The sequence below is a fragment of the Myotis daubentonii genome, chromosome 3 (genome assembly GCF_963259705.1).
Source record: "Myotis daubentonii chromosome 3, mMyoDau2.1, whole genome shotgun sequence".
Taxonomy (NCBI): domain Eukaryota; kingdom Metazoa; phylum Chordata; class Mammalia; order Chiroptera; family Vespertilionidae; genus Myotis; species Myotis daubentonii.
Window position 1 is genome coordinate 140,756,117 of NC_081842.1, and position 25,226 is coordinate 140,781,342.

The window sequence follows — 25,226 nt, forward strand, 5'->3', positions numbered from 1 at the left end:
TATGCGTTTCTCTTTCTTCCTGGTTGTGGGACTTCCACTCAGCCAGTGTTCCTGTGGTTCTGGGTGATGTCCCTTCCGTTTTTTGGTTTCACTTTTGAAGTAGTTGTTCAAGGCAGCAAACTCCGGCGTTAGCCTATGCCGCCATCTTGGTTCTCCTAACTTCATTTTCAAGTTGTTTGTTGCAATGACATAGAATACAATTTTTATTTGTTGATTTTATACCCAGAGGCTTTGTTAAGTTATTAAATTTATTACATTTCATAGGCCTTTTTGTAGATTCCTTTGGGTTTTCTATAGTTGCAACAACTGTGAATAAAGGCTGTTTTGCTTTTTTAAAAAACTCCTTGCTCTTTTTCTCTCGTGCCTTACTGCACTGGTCAGGACCACCAGTACCATGTTGAATAGAAGTTGGAGAGTAGACGTCTTTGTCTTATTCCTGACGTAGGAGGAATGTGTTCAGTGTGTTATCGTCATGTGTAATGCTGGCTGTAGCTTTTCACAAATGCCTATTATCAGATCAAAGAAGTGCCTTTGTGTTCCTAGTTTGTTGAGAACTTTGTATTATGAATGGAAGTTGGACTTTGTCAAATACTTTCTCTACATCTTGTATGATGACCATGTGGTTTTTCTCCTTTCATCTGTAAATGTGGTGAATTAGACTAATTCTGGAATGTTGAAACTACCTCACATTCCTGGAAAAAAATCTCATTTGTTCTTAATGTATTATCCTTTTAATGAATTGTTGGATTCAGTTTGTTAATATTTTGTTAAGAGTATTGGCATCTGTGTTCATGATGACAGTTTTCTTTTCTTGTAATGTTCTTCTTGGGTGTTGCTGTCTGAGTTATGCTGGCTCCATAAAATGAATCCAGAAGTATATCCCTCTTCTCTGTTTTCTTAAAGAGTTTGGGTAATGTTGATATTTCTTCTTTAGCATTTGATATAATTCACTAGTGAAGTAATTTGGGTCAGTTTTCTTTGTGAAAAGTTTTAAAATTATAAATTCAGTTTCTTTAACGTATATGGCAATGTAGGTGGTTTTATTCTACCTGTTTTAGAGTGGGGGTGTATTTTTCCAAGAAATTTGCCTATTACATCTAGATTGTCAAATTTGTTAAAGTTGTTTGCATTGTTCCCTTATTCTCCTTTTAATGTCAGCGAGCTCTATGGTGATATCCTTGTTTTCATTTTGGATGTTGGTAATTCGGGAGTGAAGGGTAGGAAGCACAGATCTAAGCCTGGGACCAGGGTCCTGGATTGAACAAATCTTGTCCTGAAACCTTCCAGTTTAGCCTTTCATTGATTCTTGAGCGCAGCCTTCAGAGTAGAAGGCCTCTCCGAGGGATAGAAGAGAAAACAGTGGGAAGGGCTGACGCTGAGGCGGTGGGTAATTCATTTTTCAGGCTGAGTGCGCTGATGGGAATTGGGGTTTGAGGAATGAAGGTGCACGCGCTTGTGTGGCAAAGGGGAAGCTGCCGAAATAATGTCATGGCTGCACTGGATTTAACCAGGCCCTGTGTCCAAGATTACTTCTCAAGCCAAAAGTAGACTCAGTGGCATTTCATTATAATGTGTAAAGGAGAGTTCAACCTAGAGTAGCAAAAAATAGCAGACTATTTTAATAGCAATTAGCCTTTGGGCCATTTTCATTCAACCTATTTCTGAAGTTTCTAAACAGTTCTTCTAACAATTAAAATTTTCTTTTTAAATATATTTTATTGATTTTTTACAGAGAGGAAGGGAGAGAGATAGAGAGTTAGAAACATCGATGAGAGAGAAACATCGATCAGCTGCCTCCTGCACATCTCCTACTGGGGATGTGCCCGCAACCCAGGTACATGCCCTTGACTGGATTCGAACCTGGGACTCTTCAGTCCGCAGGCCGACGCTCTATCCACTGAGCCAAACCAGTTTTGGCAACAATTAAAATATTTTTGGATGACTTGCTTACTAATGTGTGTTATTAAATACTGGGTATAATTTTACATAAGAAGTTTATATTAAAATCATTTTGATTTGTGCTTTGACTAGCTTTAGTTTAACTATCATTTGGAATTACTAGTATACATAATCCCTCCTTTCTTTTACATGCCGACAATGGAATGTACACCTTTAACTTCATCTCTACTAATTGTTCAAATGACCCATGTCCCTTTTTTTGTTTATTTGACTTTTTGGGGGGATGGTAATTGTCCTTTTCCATATTTTTTAGTTTAAGTAGTTTTTGAAAAGCCTGAATTCTTCTTTAGAATGAGTTTATTTTTAGACCAATGATACATGTTCATTACTGAAAAAGTCAAACAGTATAGAAAAGGACAAAGATGATAACAAAAGAAAACTCGTGCAGTCATCATCATGAAATAACCATACTAAATGAGATTTATTTAACAGTATATCTTCATCTTCATGTATTTTAAGCAAAAGACCTGGCTGAGAACTTTCCATGTTAAGAAATAGTACTTACTATGCATGCTGGTTTTATGTAAAATGATTGCGTAGAGCAAAATTTGAAATCGGCAAAAGAAGCCAAAGTGAAATAAGAAGTTGTTGAACATAGGATAGTTATTTCTTCATCTCCAGAAATAGTATTAGAATCACTTTGTTTCAGTTGCATGTTTCAATTTTAGATATTAATTCACGCCCTGCTATGAAAGTGGGAAAAGGAAATTATGTCACACGTTAGCCCACCGCCCCCTTTCCTTGCTCCCAATTTTTGTTAGTGTTTCGTGTTTTAGTTTAGTGTACTCCGTCAGAGTAAATATACCATTTATTTTCCATAACCACCATCCCTCCATTGCTTACTCTTGCTTCTGTATTTACTGGGTTTAATACTCCCCACAATTTCTCTCACCTCAGTTCCTTCTACCCCAAGTTCTTTATTTTGATGCATCACGTAGTTGAATGTATTTTAACATCAAGAACTTTTTCCAGGAGGACTGAGAGGTCTCAGATTCCTTAAGCTTTTGAAAACTTAATTGCCTTTCTCTCCTTCCAAACCCTCTTAAAGTTGAAGGCTTCCCCGTCTTCTTAAATGCCAGCTCCTAAGTAGAGTATCATGTTTTACACTTCTTCCCCCCTCCGCTCCATCCCCAAATTGTCCCTTGAGAGCTACTGCTCCAGGCTGTTACTGTCTGTAGCCTGAAGTTTTGAAATATTTATTTAAATGGTGTTTATTGATTCAAAGTCCCTTTGGTTTTCAGCTTGGTATTCCGTCAAGGACAAAGTCTGGAAAGGTTTATTTGTAAAATAACATTAAAAAGAATGGGAGCATGCCCTGGCTGGTTTGGCTCAGTGGATGGAGCGTCGGCCTGCGGACTAAAGGGTCCCGGGTTCAATTCCAGTCAAGGGCATGTGCCTTGGTTACGGGCACATCCCTGGGGGAGGGTGTGCAGGAGGCAGCTGATCAATGTCTCTCTCTCATCAATGTTTCTAGCTCTCTGTCCCGCTCCCTTCCTCTCTGTGGAAAATCAATAAAATTGGTTTAAAAAAAGAATGGGAGCAAGCTATGCACACTGTTTTGGAGCTTGCTTTTTTTCATTTAGTATGTCTTATAGATATTGCCATCTCTGGACCTAACAACCTCTTTCTCTTTAAAGCCTGTATCATACTCTACTGAGTGGCTGTAACCTGATGTATTTCACATGATTGAGAGCATTTAGGTGACTTTTAAACGGTGGTTGTTAGCAGTGCTGTGATGAATAACTTTATATCTTTGCCATTTTTCCGTATATTTGTAGGATCAATTCCTAGTTATAACATTTCTGTGTCAAAGAGAACATACCATTGTTTTAATATGAAATAATTCTTAGTCACAAAAGAGGATTTATAATTTGTGTGTAAGGAACAAAGAATTAAAGCAGGCACTCATGTATCCAGCAGCTGTAGAAGCTGATCATTATTACCAAAGCCTCTGTCACTTCCTGCGCACCCCTCACCCCTTCCCTATCTCCCCTTCACTGCAAGGACACAGTATTCCGAATTTGTATTTATTATTCCTCAGCTTCTTGTTACATATTTACAAAACCCTAAACAGCGTGTAAAGTTTTGCCTACTTTTGGACTGGCTATACATTGTATCATCTTGTTTGTATTCTGCAGCTTGCTGTTTTCACTCAATGTGGAGGTTTTTCGCATGCGCCCATGTTGATGCCAGAGCTCTGAGCTATTAATTTCCCCTGCTGTGTAGTATTGCGGTGTGTGACTGTACCACGATGTGTCTATTTTCCTGTTCACGGCCTTGACCGCTGTTTCTGGTTTGGGGCTCTTACACCCCACGCTCCTGTGAGCATTCGCACAAGCCTGTCCTAGGGCACAGGCCAAGTTTCTCCAGGGCGCATCCCCGGGGCCAGATCCACGGGGCTCTATGGTATGCCAATCTACAGTTTACTTAGGTAACTTTTTACTTGAAATGTATAAACAGAAAATGCATGTAGCTCCGAATTTTCACCAAGTCCCCATTTAGCCAGCTTCCAGTAGAGAAGCGGAACACTTACCGGCTCCTCAGTCTCCCAGCACCCCCTTTCCTCACAGCCTCCTTCCCTGGCTGTTCTGACGGAAAGCACTACAGATGTTGCGCTTGCTTTTGAACTGTGTTAATGGAATCATGCCGTGTGTTTTCCCTGGGATCTGGCTGCTTTCTCTCACCGTTGTGCTTGTCAAGGACATCCGTGCTAGAGTGTGTGGTTGTAGTTTGTTCGTTCTCATCACCAGGTAGTGACCATTGTTTGACTGTGACACAGTTTATTTATCCATGCTACTCTTGATGGGCTTCTGGGTTGTGTTTAGCTATTTTCTGTTTTCTGGCTTTTTTCTATTCATTCCTTTTGAACATTTTCTGCTCCTGTTGGTACACATGTATGAGGGCCTTTCTGGAAAATATAACAAAGGTTGGGTTGCTGGACATGTAGTATGTCCATCTTCAGTTATACAAGATAATGCCAAATTATGGTTCATTTAAAAGTTTCATATTTTGTCCCATTGCTCTCCAGAGTTATTCTTTCTTTCTTTTTTTAAAAAATATATTTTTATTGATTTCCGAGAGAGGAATGGAGAGGGAGATAGAAACATCAGTGATGACAGAGAATCATGGGTTGGCTGCCTCCTGCACGCCCCCCACTGGGGATCGAGCCCACCACCCAGGCATGTGCCCTGATCAGGAATTGAACCTTGACCTCCTGGTTCATAGGTCAACGCTCCGCCGGCCGGGCAAGAGTCATTATTTCTTTAGCTTTCCACCTGGATGTTCTTGTGAGAGCAGCTTCATGCATACAGTGGTTTATCACACTTTTTTCTTTGCCAGTCTAAAAGGTGAAAAGGGATATCTTCTTAAAGGTAAATTGTTACTGAAGACTATATTTTACAAGTAAAGCTAATTAACGCTTGGTTTGCCTTTCAGCCCGAGACCCCAGATCATTGTTCCCTCCCAGAGGATCTAGTGAGTATTTCTGCATGTTCTAGATTGGAGTTCATTGCCTCTCCAATGATAAGCGCTATGTGTAAATGACAATAACAGTTTCAATGAAACATGATAATGATATGATGAAAATGCTAGCAATAGTGTTGTTATAGGCGATCCTCCCCAACTTAAAATAAAGTTATATTGCTTTGCATTAAAAGGAGATAGAGAGGAAGAAGCTGCTACCTTGCTTTACGATAAAGATCAGGCTTGTTATACTTTTTTTTCATGGGTGACTTTACAACTCTGCTTGAATCCTTCCAAGAAAAGAACAAGGGGCCTAAAGTTGGTGGTCTTGGCCCAGATTCAGCTGTGAGAGTGTTCTTGTGTATTCAGACCTTGATTTAACTGCTTTGTCCTGGCCCTGTGTAGAAGGGAACAGTGTCTCCAGCTGGTGAAGCCTCACACATTTCATTCCTTTTTTTAAAAAAATACATATTTTTATTGATTTTAGAGAGGAAGGGAGAGAGAGAGAGAAACTTCAGTGATGAGAGAGAATCATTGATTGGCTGTCTCCTGCATGCCTCTTATTGGGGATCGAGCCCGCAACCCTGGGCATGTGCCCTTGACTGTAATCAAACCTGGGACCCTTTGGTCCACAAGCTGAAGCTCTAGCCACTGAGCCATACCAGCTAGGGCCACATTTCATTTCTTATGGGGCTTTGCTACTGGAGCTGGCACAATCCATGGGCTGCATAATCAGAGCCAATGGCTGTTTCATAGAACGCCTTTTTAAGACTTGAGTTTTTGAAATTCTGAGGTTCTGGGTTTTTCTGCATTTCAATAATTCGGGATTATTAATTTGCAGTTTTTCTAGATTTCTGAATCGCAAGGACCGTGGTTTGTTTTCAGGCCAAGGAAGACTTAACATCTAGAAAATCTATTTTAAAACCATTCTGTTATATAAAGGGGTGTGTGAAACACACACATACACACATTTTTAAATAATTAGTTGTTCCCTAAAACATTTCCATGGTAAACTAGTGACCCAAATAATATGGGATTAGGATAGACAGGATGAGATGGTAGAAAGGAAGGAAAGCATAAATACAGTGCCTTATGAATCTGACCCTAACATTAGACCATTTAGCATGCAGAAGAATTTGAGCTTTGGGACAGAGGCCATATTCTTGGGATACATTAACTTTTAAAGTTTGGAAGATTCCCTTGACGTTCATCTGCCAGTCATTTATTTTTGCGCTTCATTAAGGAGGGGTCAGGGGAAGGCTTCTAGCCATATCGCCTATCTACCCTTTTTCTGTTTCTGTGGATTCTAGGGTCACTTTAAAAGCAATTTCTAAATTTTCTGAGTGCCTGTATTAGCTTCCTAGGGCTGCCGTAACAAACCACCACAAACTGGGTGGCGCAAAGCAACAGGAGTTGATTGTCTCATAACTCCAGAGTCTGTATGTTTGAAATCAAGGTGTTAACGGGGCTGTGCATCCCCTGAAGGCTCTAAGGGGGGATCCTTCCTGCTCCTTCCAGCTTCTGGTGTTGCCAGCAATTCTTAGCATTTCTTGGCTTATAGACGCATCACTCCAGTCTCTGCCTCTGTCATCCCATGACCCTCTCCCCGTGTGTTTTCTGTCTCTCTGTCTCTTCTCTTCTTCTAAGGATGCTAGTCATAGCGAATTTAAGACTCCAGTATGACAAGGTCTGCGAGACATTGTTTCCAAAAATGGTTATGTTCTGAGGTTCTGGGGGAATACTATTTAGCTTAGTATAGCGGGTATTTTATTACATTAATAGACTGACTATATCAAGTACAAGTTCTTCATTGGTATGTGTCTTCACAATGACAGTGGAATTTTTTATGGTATATGGACAAAATGAGAGCCAGGTGTCCGGGAATGGCGAGTGTGTTGAGAGAACACACTTGGAATAGCAAGATCAAATGCTAGTTTATTAGTCACTGTTTTAGTTTCTCATGTTCCAATGCAGAGGTTTGGAGCACCCTCAAGTGAGCTTCTGTGGGGAGGAAACACTGGGGCGAGGCGGCGTTAATAGGATGGCAGGGGCTCTCTGTTGGGTCCTGACTCAATTTACCAGCATAGCTGCAAGACCCAGGAAGTGTAAGAGAAGGGAAGAGCTTGGGTGAATGTTTTATAAGTCACCTGCATTCTGCCCTCTCTGTGGTCTATTTGGAGTGTCTGAACCCTCAGTTTACTCTGTCCTTGGCGCTCTGCTCAGAAGGGGGTCCATAGAGGCAGCCCTGGTGTGTTGAGGAAGGGACTGAAGCTTTCCCTCTTTTTGGTGCAGCTCTGCCATCAAGGGCCAAACCTAAAACAGGCCTGGAGAACAAAGATGGTACACAGAAATGCCTTTGGGCAAGGCACTTAACAATGAACGTGTGAAGCAGCTGCGAGTGATTTGTAGGGAGTGTTGGGGCTTGTAGTCAACTGAAAATTGCTTGTCCCAGATTTGGACTCTGTGAAGTTTGCAGGGCAAACAGGATGCATCTCCAATCTGGATGAACTCTTGTAGACCCTGAGCTCACAAGCCCCTGCTTGATGGAAGCTGGCATTTGCTGGGAGCCTAGGAAACTAACATCAGAGGGGCTCTGGATCAGATTCTTAGAATTCTTGGGGCATGTATTCAGCCTCACTTTTAGAAAAGGCTGTCTAACGTAGGATTTGTGGAGTTTGCTTTACAAGCCGACCAGCTTTTCTTTTTATTGCAGGAGTTAGTCATCATGGGGATGCTTTGATCCAGTGATTCCATATGTTAAGTCAACTCTGGAATGTGGTCACACATGTAAAGACCAAACATAGCTTTTACTTGTTCAGCTCTACATTTAGCATCTATTTTGATGGTTGTCGTGTACTTTTCCCTCTGAAAATATTTTTGTAGCCTCTGGCAAAAAGCAGTAATGCTTGGCTACTACTTAGGTGAATTATTTTTTTTCTGCCCAGTTTTTCAATTTAAATTATCTGTAGCTTCTAGTAAAAGGGGGGATGGAAGATAAAATGATTACGGAATAGAAAGTTGTCCTGTCGCACTTACACCGTCAGTGCAGTCAGTGGGTGCGGCTTCAAGAACGACCTGGGGTTGGTGGGTTTGCCGAGGAGGGGAGGAGAGAGGGCAAGGCTGTTGCTGTGGATCTGAAACAACTCTGCCTTTGAAACATGGCTCTCCAGGTATCGCCAGCCACTTCCGTTTCTGAATCTGAGTGTGCCGCACTCTGGTGTAGGATCGCTGAGCGGGGGAAGGCAGAGCAGAGGGGCTAAGGATGAATACCGTGGAGACAGTCATCTGTCCTTGGCTGGGTCTGCATGTACATTTCCTGTCCGCCATTGTCCCTCTTCGTCTTGCTCTGCCCATTTCAGAGAGTGTCGGAAGTTTCCAACCATTGGTGGTACTCCATGCTCATTCTACCTCCTTTGCTGAAAGACAGCGTGGCAGCACCCCTGCTCTCTGCCTACTACCCTGACTGCGTTGGCATGAGCCCCTCCTGCACCAGCACAAACCGCGCAGCCAGCGACGCCAGCCCCGGGAAGCTGGAGCACTCCAAGGCGGTCCCCTCTGTGCTGGGTGAGAGCTGGTCCTGGCACTCCCTGCTTCCCCCCACACCCCCCTCAGTCCCTGGAAATGTGTGGGTGAGCAGAATGGAAGAGACTTAGTGTGTGCAGCATGTGCTATAAAGCACCTCATTATATCATAGATTTGGTTATGCTGTGGATGTCATATCATCTGTGTATATCGTGCAGTTAATTTTCCCCTCAGTGATCGGAAAGCCTCTAACACTTGTTCAGGAATCGTTGTCTACAGAGTTTCATGAGTATGTATTTGAAAGCTGGATAAGTTGATGATAATGCAAACTCTAACATTACCAGAAGAAATCTTTGACTATCTGAGCGTCCTTCTTTTTATTCTGAGTCTTTCTACTTCTAATTATGCCCTTGAGAATTTCAGCAGAATGATTCACTCTTGAAAAAAATTCAGAACTTTAGGTCAGGGCAGGCATGCTTGTCGGGCATGACTTTAAGATTCCACGTTGGAATTCTTTGTGTACAAGCAAGAATTCTAGATTTTCCGCCTGAACACTTTTTTCTTTTTCTATTTTATTTTTTAGTTGCCAACTTCGTTTTTGATGATGTGAAAAGATTTTGACATTGTGGCCCTGTCTTAAGGTTTTTAACTCATAACACTGGGCCCTCCAAAATGTAGCTGTGGTTGAAATGAAAGCAGAAGAGAATCAATCCCAGTGTTAGTTTAAGTGGGATGGAACGGGCACTCAAATTTGTGGGTTTGTACATTTGTGAAGGACAGTTTGGCAGTGTGATCAAAAACTTTTATCCTGTGAATGTATCCTAACTAAATTATCAAAGTAAGTTATAAAGTAAGTCCAAAGATTTTTGTGCAAAGAAATTTGGGTGGGCATTGCTTATAATAGTGAATAATTGGATGAAGTTTCAATGCCCAGCATTAGTGGAATGATTAAATGACAAGAAAATATTATGTCCATTGAAGTCCAGGTTAATGACATGGAAAACTATTCTTGATGTCATAAGTTAAAAAAATAAAGTTAGAAAATATTATAAAGTAGCATTTTTTTCTGGCTTTGTAAAAACAAATTTCTATAATCTTAAAATTTTCCATTCAGAGAAACAGCACTGGTAGTCTGTAAACCCCCTCTCAAAGATTTTCAGGAGTTAGTGATTGCTATTTCCCCTATGAACCTATTCATCTTATAATCAGAAAAATTCCAATAAAAGTTAAAATATTTTTCCATGGGAAGTTGGTGTTCAGTAGGTACAGAGTTTGAGTTTGCAAGTTGTAAGAGTTTTGGAATCTGTTGTACAACAATATGAATATACTTAACACTACTGAACTGTACACTTAAACATGGCTAAGGTGGTAAATTTTATAGTATGTGGGTGTTTTTTTGTTGTTTTGTTTTTTTACCAGAATTACTGCTTTTAAAGAATTGTCCATACCATGGAAATTAAATTTTTGAAGAATGAGAAAAATATGTGTTTAATTTCCACATATGTTGTCTAACTGGAGGGAGGAAGCAGAAATACAGTAGGACAGACTTGGCTGTCCTTGTGGGTTTGATAATGCGCTTTAATTCACCCGCACTTGGAGGTGACAGCTTGGAGCATTTGCCTCTTTGTGCTTCTGTCAGTCCCAGGCATGAACCGGTACTTCCAGCCTTTCTACCAGCCCAACGAGTGCGGCAAAGCCCTGTGCGTGCGGCCGGACGTGATGGAGCTGGATGAGCTGTACGAGTTCCCAGAGTACTCCCGCGACCCCACCATGTACCTGGCCTTGAGGAACCTCATCCTGGCCCTGTGGTACACTAACTGCAAAGTAAGCGCAGGGCGTGGTAGCTCCGGCACGGGACAGAGACTTCCCTTGAAAGAGAGGAGCCAGGCTACCTATGGATAGAACCTTTCGACCAGGGTTTCTCCACCAAGGCAGCGTTGAAAGTTTCGGGGGATAACCTTTGTGTGAGGGGTTGTCCTGTGCATTATAGTATGTTTAGTTGCATCCTTGGCCTCTTCGCCCCCTAGATGCCAGAGCACCCCCAGTTGTGACAACCAAAAATCTCTCCAGCTATTGCCAAGGGGGGCAAAGCCTTTCCTCCCTGAGAACCACCACTTTAGACCATGTGTTGTTGGAATCTTAACTCTCTAGTGCAGGGGTGGGGAAACTTTTTGACTCGAGGGCCACAGTGGGTTCTTAAACTGGACCGGAGGGCCGGAACAAAAGCATGGATGGAGTGTTTGTGTGAACTAATATAAATTCAAAGTAAACATCATTACTTAAAGGGTACGGTCTTTTTTTTTTTTTTAGTTTTATTCATTTCAAACGGGCCGGATCCAGCCTGCGGGCCGTAGTTTGCCCACGGCTGCTCTAGTGAGTGAGTGTAAGGTGCAAAGTTTGGTTCAGACAGTTCCAATGGCTATGCCAGGAGAAAAGGTGAAACACTAAAGACTGGATTAAACCATTGAGGGCAGGATATATATTCACCTCATTATCCTCAAACAACCTTTGCTCTCTGTTGGGACTGAATAAAAGTTAGGGATTTATACATACAGTACCAGCCTTGAAAGGGGTGAAGATACATTTTTGGTGTGTGGTATGTGTGGTGGAAATACAAGCATTTTTTAAAAAAAGAAAACACCACAAAGCCTTTTCTGACCCCAGTATTTTTCTGATTTATTAATTTCTTCTGCAATTATCAAGGGTTTCTCAGTGCAGATCATTTTGCAAGGCCACCAAGAAAGATATGCCCGCTCCACCCTAGTATTTCACTGGATTAGACTAAAGTATGAGGTGACCTGATTAAGTGATGGGTGTTAATGCCATTTATACAAATTATATCCAGGTGAGTATGCTGGGCAAGGTAGAATTAATTATTCATTTTGTCCCCAACAGGTTTGATACAGGTGCTCAATAAACATTTGCTGAACTGAACAAAATTGTGCTCAGAATTTCCTGTGAATATAAAGATACAGTTTTTAGAAACAGCATCAGATTAATTTTTCTTCACATTTTAAAATTTGACTTTGAATTTTAACTTATACTGGGGACAAATCATATAGAAAAAAAATCCTGAACTTGTCAGCCTGGATCCATTTAAAATTTTTAAAAAATGTATTTTTATTGATTTCAGAGAGGGAGAGAGGGATAGAAACATCAATGATGAGAGAGAATCATTGATCGGCTGCCTCCTGCACACCCCACACTGGGGATCGAGGCTGCAACCCAGGCATGTGCCCTGACAGAAAATTGAACTGAGACCTCCTGGTTCATAGGTCAATGCTCTATCACCAAGCCATGCTGGCCGGGCCCGTTTTCATTTTTAATGAGAAGAGTTTTTACCTTGGCCTTTGTTACATGGTTTATATAGTGTATATATTTACTACCTTAGTGGTAAAACACAAATGTTTGCAATACAAGAATCAAAGACTTTGAAAGGATTGTTTTTAAATTTCATAAATACAAACAGTTTATCTTCTGAAGCAATGAAGGTCAATGTTGTATGTGTTATTTTTGACTACTTCAAGTGTATAGTCATCTTCCTGTATTTCAAGTTCTGGTGGAGCTGGGGGTTGGGGACAAGTAAAGGAGAGGCCAGGGGTAGGGACCCCCACTCCTACCTCCAGTGCGTGTTCTAACTTCACACCAGGCCCAGGCCGCATTACTCTGGGACCTTTGAAATGGATCAAGGCCTTGCCAAAGCTGGGCCAAGCAGCGAAAGGCAGTGCTGTCTTTTTTTTTTTCAAGTTCCTCAGTCAGGCCCCCCCCCCCCCCGCATCAGTGATAAGAGTCCAACTTTTCCTGCTGCCAGTACAGAGAGCAGCCTGGGTTTCTACAGGGGCCTCTGTTACATTGTTTATTGAGTCAGGAATATGTTATTCGTTACATAGTCTGCCCCCATACTCCCTTCGCAGTCATTCTTAGCAAAGGGAAGCTTATGCAATAAGATACAAATTGTTATATCTGCCTTTTGTCCCTTCACCAGGCAAGCCTCCCTTTGATCTGATTTCTTCATGTTAAATAATGAATTTGAATGACCTTGAGAGTTTCCTTTTTTTTAAATCCTCACCCAAGGAGTGAAGATATTTTTTCTATTGATTTTTAGAGAGAGTGGAAAGGAGGGTGGGGGGAGAGAGAGAAATATTGATGTGACCCAGACACATCGATGGTTGCTTCCTGCACACACCCCAACAAGGGATGGGGATTGGACCAGCAACCCAGGAAAGTGCCCTTGATCGGGAATCGAACCCACGACCCTGGGTGCCCAGGCCAATGCTCTAAACACTGAGCCACACCAGCCAGGACCCTGATAGTTTCTTTTTATTGTGATAAAATACACACAACGTAATATTTACCATTTAAATGATTCTGAAATGTATATTTCAGTGGCATTAAGTACATATACAATGTTGTTTAGCCATGACCACTATCTAGTTCCAGAAATTTTCATCACCCATGGAGGCACCCATAGTCCTTAAGCAGAAACTCCCCATCCCTCCGTTCCCCCTAGCAGTCACTAATCCACTTACTGTCTCTATAGATTTGCCTATTCTTGACATTTCATATAAATGGAATCTTACAACATGTGGCCTTCTGTAATGAGCTTCTTCACCCAGCATACTGTTTTCAAGGTTCATGCCTGTTGTAGCATGGATCGGCACTTCAGTGTTTTTTATGGCCAAGTAATATTCCCTGTGCGGATAAGCCACATTGGTTCCTCTGTTCAGCTGTTGATGAACATTTTTGTGGCTGTTTGAACAGTGCTGCTTTGAACATCTGATTTCAGTTCCTGTGGGCATGTACCTGGGAGTGGAATCGCTGGGTCATGTGGTAATTCTATGTTTAACTTTTTGAGGAACCAAGAGTTGCTTTTTGTTTGTTTGCCTTAACAGTTTGGTTTTATTTTCCAACACAGGAAGCTCTGACTCCTCATAAATGTATTCCTCACATCATCGTCCGGGGTCTCGTGCGCATTCGGTGCGTTCAGGAAGTGGAGAGGATACTTTATTTTATGACGAGAAAAGGTCTCATCAACACGGGCGTTCTCAGCGTGGGCACGGACCAGAGTCTTCTTCCTAAAGATTACCACAGTGTAGGTGACTGGCTCTAGCAGTACACCCCTCGGCCAGGATAAAGGCCAGTACAGTGCTGCTGATGATACGAGCAGAAGTCACATTATCACCATAAAAGGTGTAAAATAAGCCTTGCTGGAGTATGTGTTTCTCTGGAGAGGATTCTGTTTCCCTGGACTGTAGAAAAGAGGAAGGGATTACTTAAGAAAAGTACTAAAGTATTTTCTTTAGGAAAATAACTTTCTGCTATGGGCATCAAAGAAATGTAGATGAACCAACATTTTCTCGGTAGTTAGTACCTTCCAGAACAGATAAAACAGCAACTGTTTTCATTGCTCTAATTAGATTTTTTTTTTTTAAATTTATCTTTATTGTTGAAAGTATGACAGATGTCCCCTTTTTTTCCCTAGTGACACCCCCACCCCCGCAGGCCTTCACCGCACTATTGTCTGTGCCCATGAGTAATGCATATATGCATATAAATGCTTTGGTTAATCTATCCTTACCCCCTTCCCTCTGAGATTTGTTTGTCCCATGCTTCTATGTCTCTGGATCTATTTTGTTCATCGGTATATTTTGTTCATTAGATTCCACATACGAGTGAGATCATGTGATACTTCTTTCTCTGACTGGCTTATTTCACTTAGCATAATATTTTTCTTTTCTTTCTTTCTTTTTTTTTTAAAGAAATCAGTCATCATTATTGGGGCTGGTCCAGCAGGATTAGCAGCTGCTAGGCAACTGCATAACTTTGGAATTAAGGTAAGATTTTTTGCTCATGGAGGTGGAAACAGATGGTTAACTGCTCCTCTGGTCCAGATTTTCTAAGACTTAGAAACCACTTCCTGATTTTAGCAAAGAATGCTGAGTACATGGTATCTTTATGTCTTTACACTTGATCCGAGAAAAGACACAAAATTTGAAATTGGTTTAATAAGAGAAAAGTAAAGGAAGATAAAAATTCCCACAGCTTTGGAGAGAGTTTAAGACTATTGAGCAACCCAGAAGAGATTTTAAGTTGGTATCAAAGTAGAAATTCCCGACAGGTTGTTACTGACATAATAGCAGGGTCATTGGGAAAAATCCTTTATTCCTGCAATAGTTTGAGACAACAGATAGCAGTTTGGAAATTCACTGTTTCTTTTATAAAAGTTTCTGAAATACCCGGTTACATTTTCTTATGCAAATTAAAGGAACCTTTTGAATCTTATGTCTTGAGAAATAAAAATCTTTGCTTTTGGAAGCAAGATTGAATTACTTAATCCATGGTGGAGACAGGATTACATGACTTTTGAAGTACTGTACGTGTTTGGGGTTGCCTCCTTCCCCGAGGTGGGATATTTTTTCTTTTTATCTGGTATTTTGCTTTATTCCAGTTGTTCAAAATTAGCCAAGATGGAAACTATTACAAAAACCATTTGTGCCGTTCAATGTCTAATTTGTATTAGACTCATTCAGATTAACCTTAGGTTTCTGTGGCTTCCTAAATCTGACACATATCTCCCTTTTAAAAACTTATTTTGCAAAGACGTTGGTTTTCACTTAAACCCTGCGTGGAAATGAATTTGGTAAAATTGAGTTAGTCTCTTTGCTCTTCTCCATCTTGCTAAAAGAAATGACGACTTCTTTTTTCACAAAATCTTCTCTGAAGGAGGTTTCAGGAACAAGAAAAGCTTTCAGTAGCTGTGCCTGAGAGAGGTTTTCCTCTTGTTTGAATGGAGGACCTAAGTCTTGAATTACATTGTGTTGCTGACAAAGCACAAGTATCTGAGTTGGATTTATAGGATGCACGTTTGCATTTGCAAGTTATTTTCTTAGAGCTGTTAAGATAGGAGGTTTTTTAATTGATTATTTATTTCAGTGTTAGATGTTGGGGCCAAGGTTTCTTGTTTGCTTTTATTTGGGAAACTCATAGATTATGTTACAGGGGAGGTTCTTACCATGCAGAGTCTTTGATGTTCAGCCTTCTTCTCACACTAAAAGGAAACTAGAAACCGATGGTTCTGTGTTAATCTAAGGAGAAGGAAGGTAGGGAGGGCAGAACCACCAGCTGTAGCCTTTCTGGTTGGAAAAAATGAGGAATGTAGGGCTTCCAATATTCAGAGGATCTGTATTACTCTTCCCTTTCTCTCGCCAGGTGATGAGGGAGACCCCCCGGAGAGTACCCATCCGTCATGTTTAGGAAATAGATTCCTCTGAGTCACCAGAGAGATGGGTAACTCAGGGAACCTCAAGCAGTTTGAAGGAGAGATTCTCGGGCCCCAGAGACTAAATGACTGGCCTTGCACTGAACAGGACTCACATGTTCAGTTACTGCAACCCAGGGCTGTGCAGTGTAGCGCTGAGTCACAGGGCTGTCCCGCTGGGGAGCATCCTGATACCACCAGGATGAGAAAGCTGAAGGAGTTAAACAGCTTGGGTGTGGGACCAACCTGCTTAGGTCAAGCCCATAAGGTGACATGATTTTTTTTTTTTTTAAATGTGAGTCATATCTTAGGGAAGTTAAGGTCTATTTTTTGCAACGTTAAATTAGGAATTCTGTCACATAAACATATTTCATAAGCCAACATCTCCTCTTGAACCTAGATTCTAATAGTGCTTTTTAATTTATGGAATACTGTTTAGTAAAAGCTTTCCAGTGCATTCCATGTGCTAATCCATCAGATCTTATCGTTATGGGATTTGAGGGAATGATTTGAAGATTTCACCAGCAGACCAACCACTCACTTACTCGTCATTAGAATCTGGGTTAACAGCCATGTGGGCTTCTGTTTACACTGCTTTCTTTTCAAAGTCATTTCTCTAGTAATGTAATAAAAACATTAACCAAGTATGGAACCTACTTAACTGTATTATTCTGCATTGGTAGTAGTGCATTTGATATGACTATTCTATCTTACTTAGCTTCCCCAATTGTCTTTGTCTTTAGGTGACTGTGCTGGAAGCCAAAGACAGAATTGGAGGCCGCGTGTGGGATGATAAATCTTTTAAAGGCGTCATAGTGGGAAGAGGAGCCCAGATTGTCAATGGCTGTATTAACAACCCAGTAGCACTCATGTGTGAACAAGTGGGTTCCTTTAAGATTTGTATTGTAGATAAAGAAAGAAGAAATTCTCAGTTTGCTTCTGTGTAGTATTAATGTGCTTTTAAGTAATAGGTAACAGCTCCAGAAGGATTTCTTGCCCCTTCGTCTTCTCTGAAAAGTAAATAAAGACAAGCATAGTGCTGCCTCTGTGAGAAGGTGCTACCCGAGGACTTAGAATATTTTTTTCTTTCTCTAAGATCTTTAATTATATCTGTGTATTATTTGCAGGCCACTGGATTAGCTCATAGTTTTAGGGTTGCCAGATTAAGCAAATAATAATACAGAATTCCCAGTTAAATTCAGATAAATAAAAGTACTTTTTTAGTATAAGTAATGTTCCAGCTATGACATGGGGTATTTTGTATGCAATACTTAGAACATACTTATACTAAAAAAAAAAAAAAATCAAAAAAAAATCATATGTTGTTTATCTGAGAGCTTTAACTGGACATCCTACCTTTTACTGGGAATCCCTGCGTAGTTTCTTTGAAGACCTGGTAGGTCCAAGGTTTTTCCTAAAATATTTATCGACAGTAAATTCAATCCCAACCTCTGAGTGTTTGTGTGTTTGTGTGCTCATTACATGAGAGTCCATAGAGGAGGTAGGATGTCAGAGTGAAGAGAGGCAGTGCCCAGCTGCAGCACCAGCAGCATTGATAAACCTTGGCCAGCAAGCTGGAGAGTGCCTGGCACAGAAGCTATTGCTGTTGCCCTCACATTCTCATAAAATAAGGTCTCCTAGACTTCATGCCTTTTTTCACTGCCTGCCTTTGCTGCTACTTTCTGTTAAGCATATTTAGCATTATCTTTGAGAGGTAGTAGGCTATTTTCTCCAGGAGAGCTCTGTCTAATTTCAGCTTAGAACCTGTACATATTTTTTCCAGGGAAAATTTTCACCTTCTTATTCTTATTATTTTTGAAGCTTGGCATCAGCATGCATAAATTTGGAGAAAGATGTGACTTAATTCAGGAAGGTGGAAGAATTACTGACCCCACTATTGACAAGCGCATGGATTTTCATTTTAATGCTCTCTTGGATGTTGTCTCTGAGTGGAGGAAGGATAAGACTCAGCTCCAAGATGTCCCTTTAGGAGGTATGGGGAGAATGGTGTTCTGATTGTTCCTCTGAGTCTCATTCTAACCCAGGGTGGTCAGCTGTAGTACCATTCATCCATGAGGTTGGTGATGCAATAAGGATAGTCTTTCAAAGCATTCATTTTGGACAGATGGATTCTCCCAACTGGCCTACAGAGGGAGCAGAACTTCCGCAGGGACTTTTAGCTGCCTGTGTGTGCACCCACACAAATCTTACTTTACACAAAAGCTGGCGTTTAAAAAAAATGATGTGAATGTTTAATTTTCTATTTCCCAGAGATGCTTCCTTTTAAGCAAAGTGTGGTAAGCCCTGTGTGAATAAAGAGTCACCACATAATGTCTTTTCTAGGTAAGAGTTTCTGTATGCCAGGGTTTCTTTTCCGTTTGGGGTCAGTAGGTTAAGTATATTTTGTTTAAGAATGCAAGAATGTGTAATTTAATAATTTTCACATTCTTTTTAAAAAAATAAGTTTTTATTGATTTCAGAGAGAGGAAGGGAAAGGGGAGAGACTTAGAAACATCAATGATGAGAATCATTGATCAGCTGCCTCCCGTCATCCCCTACTGGGGGTTGAGCCTGCCACCCAGGCATGTGCTGTGACTGGGAATCGAACGGTGACCTCCGTGTTCATGGGTCGACACTCAGCCACTGAGCCACCCCAGTTGGACTCCTTCAGATCCTTTAGGCTTTGGCCCTAAGTAGACAACATTAATCTCAATTCCTTAGAAAACTTGACTGTGTGTCATGGCTCATTTCTATGAAGGTACTAGCTGAGATTTTACTATATTGCTGTTTAAGTTGATATTTATTTAACCTACAGTTTTATGACCTAGTGAATTCACTTGTCGTTTTTGGAAGCACTTCGGAGTTTCTTAAAGAACAAACATTTGAACTCAGTTTTTAGGATTTGTTTTTCTGCTTTATATTTTATTATTTTTTATTTAAATTCTTTATTGTTGAAAGCACTTAGAATGTCAATTTGCTTCAACTATATGTTTCTTTGTGAGGATTCTTAGTTCCTCATTCTGGTATCCGTCTCTGTTTGGGGTAAACTTTTCGTAGCGGGGATAGGCTGCCCCCTTGTTTAGCCGCCCGCCCCACCCCCTGAGACTGACCCGCACTGTGATCGCCCTGGGTGAGTGTTGATAGATAAACCATAACAGAATGTTTTCAGAAACTTACTGGGATCAACGGGGGTCTTTTCATTACATGCCATAGTGTCCAGACCAAGTGGTGAGTGGTTGAATTTTCTGGAATTGAGGATAGTTATTAGGCTGGCTTTCAGGGAGTTCTCAGAATTTGGTACTGCTTTTCACATGTGTGGTGGTCGCTGGATGGCATTTTCTTTAAACTTCTTTCAGTGTCACCAAATAAAAACATAATAATATAGCTTTGTCTTGGCCTTACCTGAAGTAAGGGAGGGCCAGCAAAACTTAGTGTGTAAGTAGTTGTTTCATCTTATAATATATTTTTTGAAAAGCTTTAATAATCCACACACTTCTATATAAGGTTAGTTATATCCTGCTGGCAGCATCTCAGCTGTCTCAGATCTTTATTAGCACTTAGCTGAAAAAAATATATAAATATTAAGAAGTTAGAGTTAATTTTACAAAGCATTACTAAAGCTTTTAGATAGTATTTACATAAAAATTGCCTTAGACTTTTCTCAACCTATTTATACTTAATTTTATATATTGTTCCAACAATCTTGGTTCTTGGCCTATACAACACCTAAGAAAAATAGAAAGGACAGGAGGCAGAAATGGGATTGCTACAAGATGGTTCTGAAAGTGATTAAAAAAAAAAAAAAAAAGCACCCGGTGGTCTAGGTGCTATGGCATCCCCATATCACAGTCTAGTGGAAGAATGGAAATTTTAAATGAGAATCTTGAGTTGTCTAGAAAACAAAAAACTTGACTGATACTCAGTTCTGTTGCTAGCCAAGCAAGTTCACATGCCGTATAGAAGCTTTGTGTCTGCAGTGTGTGCGTTGGGTGGTCATCTTCCCAGGAAGGTTATGAAGAAGTGACCTGGCCTGAGATTCTTACAATTTGTCAGTCATGGGTCTCCCCCACTCCCCAGAAAGGAGTCTAGCCGGTCATTGGAATGGTCCCACAGCGCTGTGTGTGCGTGTAGTTGAAAGTTCCAGTTGAGTGGGATGGCTAAGTGCTGGGGTTAGATAACAAGACGCGGTTTCTGAGGCGTGGAGAGTCCGTGCCGCCGGCCTGGGCGCGGGGCGGGGAGCGGGGGCTGTGGTGAGAGGCGCAGGCCAGGCCCCGCAGGGCGGCCTTTGCCAGGAAGAGATGCCGCGGCAGGGCCTGTGAGTGGGCAGGTGGTGTGCCGTGTCGGGAAAGACTAAAAACGTGCTGGCACAGTCTGGCTGTGGGTTTTGGATTTATTACACAGGCAACGAGAACCAGTAATTAAAGGTGCGGAGGCAGAGGGCTGACGTGATGGCAGTTCATAGTGGAGTTTTCTTATTGGGGAGAGAACATAGCCAGTGGCCAGTGCATCACAGACCCTCCAGTTGAGGCGAGATGTTGTAAAAACTTGACCTGAAGGTGATGGCAGTGCGACCAGGAAGGAGTGGGGATCCTCTCTGAGTGTCGGTCCTTCCATGCGCAGGGGGTGCTTTTCTGTTTCTTGGGCAAAAGAAGAAACAGCTTCTCAGCCAAGCAGAAATGAAACGTGGCTGGAGATCCAGAACCTGCGTAGCTTTGTTCCCGGTTAAGATACGCTTTTACTTCCCGAGAGGAGCCCACCTTACCCAGATGTCCTTCCCGGAGCCGGCTCGGGAAAGGGCTTGAGAAGTTGGGGTTTTGCGGGCTGAAGGAGGTTGAGAGCAAAAGATAAGGCATTAGAGAACGCTGCTGAGGCTGCTTTCTCTGCTTTGCCCCGTCCCATTTCAGAGAAGATAGAGGAGATCTACAAAGCTTTCATCAAGGAGTCCGGCATCCACTTCAGTGACCTGGAAGAGCAGGTGCTTCAGTTCCACCTCAGCAACCTGGAGTACGCCTGTGGCAGCAGCCTCCATCAGGTGGGTTTTATGTCACCTCAGTATCGAACCTGGGCTGCTTTGGGTAAACAGGAAACAATGATTTTGCTGCAACAACAAAGATAAATTTTCTTTTAAAAAGTTCAAAAACCATGATTTCAGAACATATTAATGACCTTAGTGGTTTTGGGGAAAGAAATTATTTGTTTTTTAAAAAAGTTGGAGAATCTTTTTTCCAGTAATGCCCGTGAAGAAACTCAGCGTGTAACCCTGATACAGGGGGGCTGCTGGGCTGAAGTGGGGAGGGGCCCAGAGCCTGTGCGTTCACCCCTCCTTTCGTGCCCCTCAGTGAGGCCCCGGGGCCATTTCTGTGGAACCCTGCATGGTCTGAAAACACTGCTTTCAAAAGTCCAAAAACGAGTGTCCTTGCAGTTATGGTCAGTTTATTTTGCTAAAATAAATTTAAACTTGCCTAATTGATTTAACTAACTGTGATTTTGATACTTAAATATCCAATGTTGTGGATAGAGGCTCCCCAGATGGCCCCTGACCGAACGGTCCTCTCTGGGACCGCTCCATGTTCATTTGATTCTTCATGGTGATTGGGATCGCACTGTTTCCCCCAAATCATGCTGCATTTCAACCTCTGTAGAGTTTCCATGTTGAAGACCTATCGTTGGTATATTTTTGTATGGAGTTGATCAAATGCAGTTTTACTCGCATAGAATTCTCCTTTTCTGGGGTTGTTGATTTTATTTCCATTAAGGAGTGGTACCCACGCCCAAATCACGTCTATCTTTTGTAGCGTTCCTGTGCATTGTTGAGCAATTTCCTTCCCCAACAGCGGGATTCACCTGGGTGGGTCTGTGTCCCCTCCCTCCTTCATGTTTTGCCTTATTCACGACAGCTCTGCCCTCCTATCTTAAGTGGCTTTTCCCATCTTGGAGTCCTTTCTTGTCCCTTCGGTGCAGCCTCAAGAGGAGGTGGGAACCCCTCTTCTGTTTTTAACCTCTCCTGTTATTCCCCAGGTGTCCGCTCGCTCCTGGGACCACAACGAGTTCTTTGCCCAATTTGCTGGTGACCATACTCTCCTCACTCCTGGCTACTCCGTCATCATTGAAAAACTGGCTGAAGGACTGGATATTCGGCTCAAATCTCCAGTGAGTTTGACAGCATTGGGAGGCTCTGGTTTGGCCCTAGTTTTGGAGGATGTGAAGTTTGGGGCTTGTGGATGACACAGGAGACAGGTACTTGCTGTGACTGGCAACCGGTTCCTCCACGTATTTCTGTTAGTATCATTCATGTCAGTTGCGTAGTTGCTACTGTTTGGAAACAATAGTAGCACAGATGCATTTTCATGAATAATAAAGTGTTCAAGTTGCTTACAACATTCCTGACCCAAAGCCGTTATTTTCACTTTAAAGCTTTCCCTTCAAATCTTTGTCCCTGTGCATTTGTATTATACGTTGCATTCATAAAGGCAAATATTACACTACATTATGACGGTTTGCCACATTTTGACATAGTGTTTATGAATTTTAATGGCTGAGTGGTAGTTCCTTGAAATAGGCTGTAACTGTTGTTTTGGTCTCTGAATGCCAGGAAATGATTTCCCATAGCCTTGGAGATATAAACTCACATACTACGAGAACTGGAAAGGGTCCTGGGTCATATGGTTCCATCATGCTTTTCTGTTTTTCTTGAGCAGGTACAGAAGGTTGATTATTCTGGAGATGAAGTACAAGTTACCACGACAGATGGGACAGGGTATACAGCACAAAAGGTAAGTGCTAGAGTTTCTCTAGGTGTTTTAGGGGCTTGGCGGTAAGGGAAAGATGTCTTTTCTATCAAGAAGTTGCCTTTGGCAACCTGCCTGGAGCCTTGTTTGATTTCTGAGGCGTTTTTTATGCCCACTTAATGCAAATCCGATTTAACTAATCTAATACTGTATTAATTCATGTAGATAGAATTCTGATTAGTGTTTCTTAAAGTGGGTTCTGTGGTATATTAGTCCTGGAAATTGAACAAGAAAAATAAATTCTTTGGCCACAAAAGTTTGCAAAGTATTACCTGCTACAGTCTAGTTTTAGGGTTAAATAGCATATTAAAGATTCTAAAAAGTCCTGCATTCAAAAAAAACCTATTGTACTTTAATTCAGTGTTTTCCAGGTTAGTAGGGCTTTTTGTAGTTGTTCTTTGTTTTATCATGGAACCATTTTTTTTTTTTAAATCAAGAAAGATCTGTGTTTTCATTTTGAAACTGCAGTCGTACTTTTATATTATTTGAATTCTTTGTAAACCACTTATGTAGGTGGACAGTGAAAGGTGCTGTAATGTAATATGTGAAATCACAGCGATTCCTGTAGTGTTGGAGAACAAAGTGCTTACTTGGAGTGGAGGGGGACTCATAAACCCTTAAGTTTATTTAAATTTAGTTATGTCTTAAATGATTACCAAAAAGTATAATTGATAAACCATCACTAGTTCCTAGACTAGCTATGTTTTATAATTTTCAGTTATCTAAAAGTATTTCAGTCCTTGATATTCATACAGAAATCAAGGATTGCGTGTCAAATGGAAAGATGAGGTCTGAGTCCGGGGGATGGGTCCTCATATGATTCCTGCCTTTACCTAGCTGGGTAGTTAGTAGTGATGCTATATTTCTTGGGACTAATAGTGGTTTTCCGTCCTGGCTGCACATTAGAACCACCTGGAAAGTGTTTTAAAAGAAAGGCTGCAATGCCCGGCTGGCGTAGTTCAGTGGTTGAGCATCGACCTATGAACTAGGAGGTCAGGGTTCAATTCCCGGTCTGGGCACATGCCCAGGTTGTGGGCTCCATCCACAGTAGGGGGTAGCCAATCAATGATTCTCATTATTGATGTTTCTATCTCTCCCTTCCTCTCTGAAATCAATAAAAAAGTATATTTTTTTTTAAAAAAGAAAGGCTGCAAAACCTCACTCTGCAGGAACTCTCACTGAATTGGTCTGGTTGTGTTTGTAATGCTCCCCAAGTGATTACAGCATGCAGTCAGAGTGGAGAACCCCTGGGCCACAGTGCCCTTATCTGTGAGCCCGGAGAGAATCAGGCTAATCTCTCAAGTTCTTCCTAGTGGTAATTAAAAAAAAATTCCTTTTTTAAAATTGCAAGTCAGCCAGTAGTTCAGCCTCTGCTATTGCGTAACTTGGCCTTTTGGCACTCAGGATAACATGCTAATTAGACTCGCCCTGCTGGGTCCCCTCTGCTCACCCTGGTCAGGCAAGCTTGCTCGGCTTTCTTTGTGTCCTGACTCTCCAGGGATATTCGGGCATAGCCTTTCAAGGCCTGCTCTGAAGGGTGAAAGCAAATATTTATGGTTGTCAGCACATATCACACGGTCCCAGTTTATAAATGAAAGATTTCCCACCCAACAGGACACACTGATAAGCATTTGACAAACTCTAATTCAATCTAGGCTGCTTCCACTGCTGTCTAGCTTTATTCTTTACCAGGGTATGTTCATATCTCGTGCTGATTGGTTTACCCACGTTTCTGTGCTTTTGAAAGCTTTTTTGTTAAGAAAGCCTCCAGACCTTATATTCTTGTAGTTTTATTTATATATCCAGAAGAGTAGTTATGCTTTTATTTTTGGGTTACATGGTAGCTATTTTCTATAACCAGGTTAAGGATAGAGTACATGTTTTTTAATTTTAAGATTTTCTGATTTTCTTGTGGCAGAAAACAGTGACAAAATCCCAGGAAGAACTCTGAATTTCCTGTGGAGTTTGGGGTTCAAGCCAAATACACTAAATCTTTGATGAAGGCCATGGTAGATAGATATAGTGCTTGGCATTCAGCTTCATTCCACTCCCATCTCCTGTTATCTTGCACTGTAGATGATGGAAAGTAAGCGAGTGACACACACACACACACACACACACACACACACACACACACACCCCCCGTTTCCCAGACTCCTTTGCAGCTGAGGCTCTCAATAAGAAGTGGTTCGGTCACACAGATACACCTGTATGATTTGGAAGGTATAGTCTGACTT

General features: G+C 41.5%; 1 protein-coding gene across 10 annotated transcripts in view; it reads left to right on the forward strand.

The window, feature by feature from the left end:
* KDM1B (lysine demethylase 1B) overlaps positions 1-25,226 on the forward strand; it is a 53,469-nt gene that overhangs the window by 16,707 nt on the left and 11,536 nt on the right. For 8 of the 10 annotated variants that reach the window (XM_059688727.1, XM_059688731.1, XM_059688723.1 and 5 more), the window contains 10 exons: positions 5,395-5,433; positions 8,781-8,985; positions 10,583-10,767; positions 13,859-14,035; positions 14,703-14,777; positions 16,945-17,082; positions 18,023-18,194; positions 21,106-21,233; positions 22,220-22,351; positions 22,900-22,974. In XM_059688727.1, coding sequence (XP_059544710.1) covers positions 5,395-5,433; positions 8,781-8,985; positions 10,583-10,767; positions 13,859-14,035; positions 14,703-14,777; positions 16,945-17,082; positions 18,023-18,194; positions 21,106-21,233; positions 22,220-22,351; positions 22,900-22,974 — 1,326 coding nt within the window. The remainder of the gene's footprint in view (positions 1-5,394; positions 5,434-8,780; positions 8,986-10,582; positions 10,768-13,858; positions 14,036-14,702; positions 14,778-16,944; positions 17,083-18,022; positions 18,195-21,105; positions 21,234-22,219; positions 22,352-22,899; positions 22,975-25,226) is intronic. The other 2 variants (XM_059688726.1, XM_059688729.1) reach the window with 2 other exon arrangements.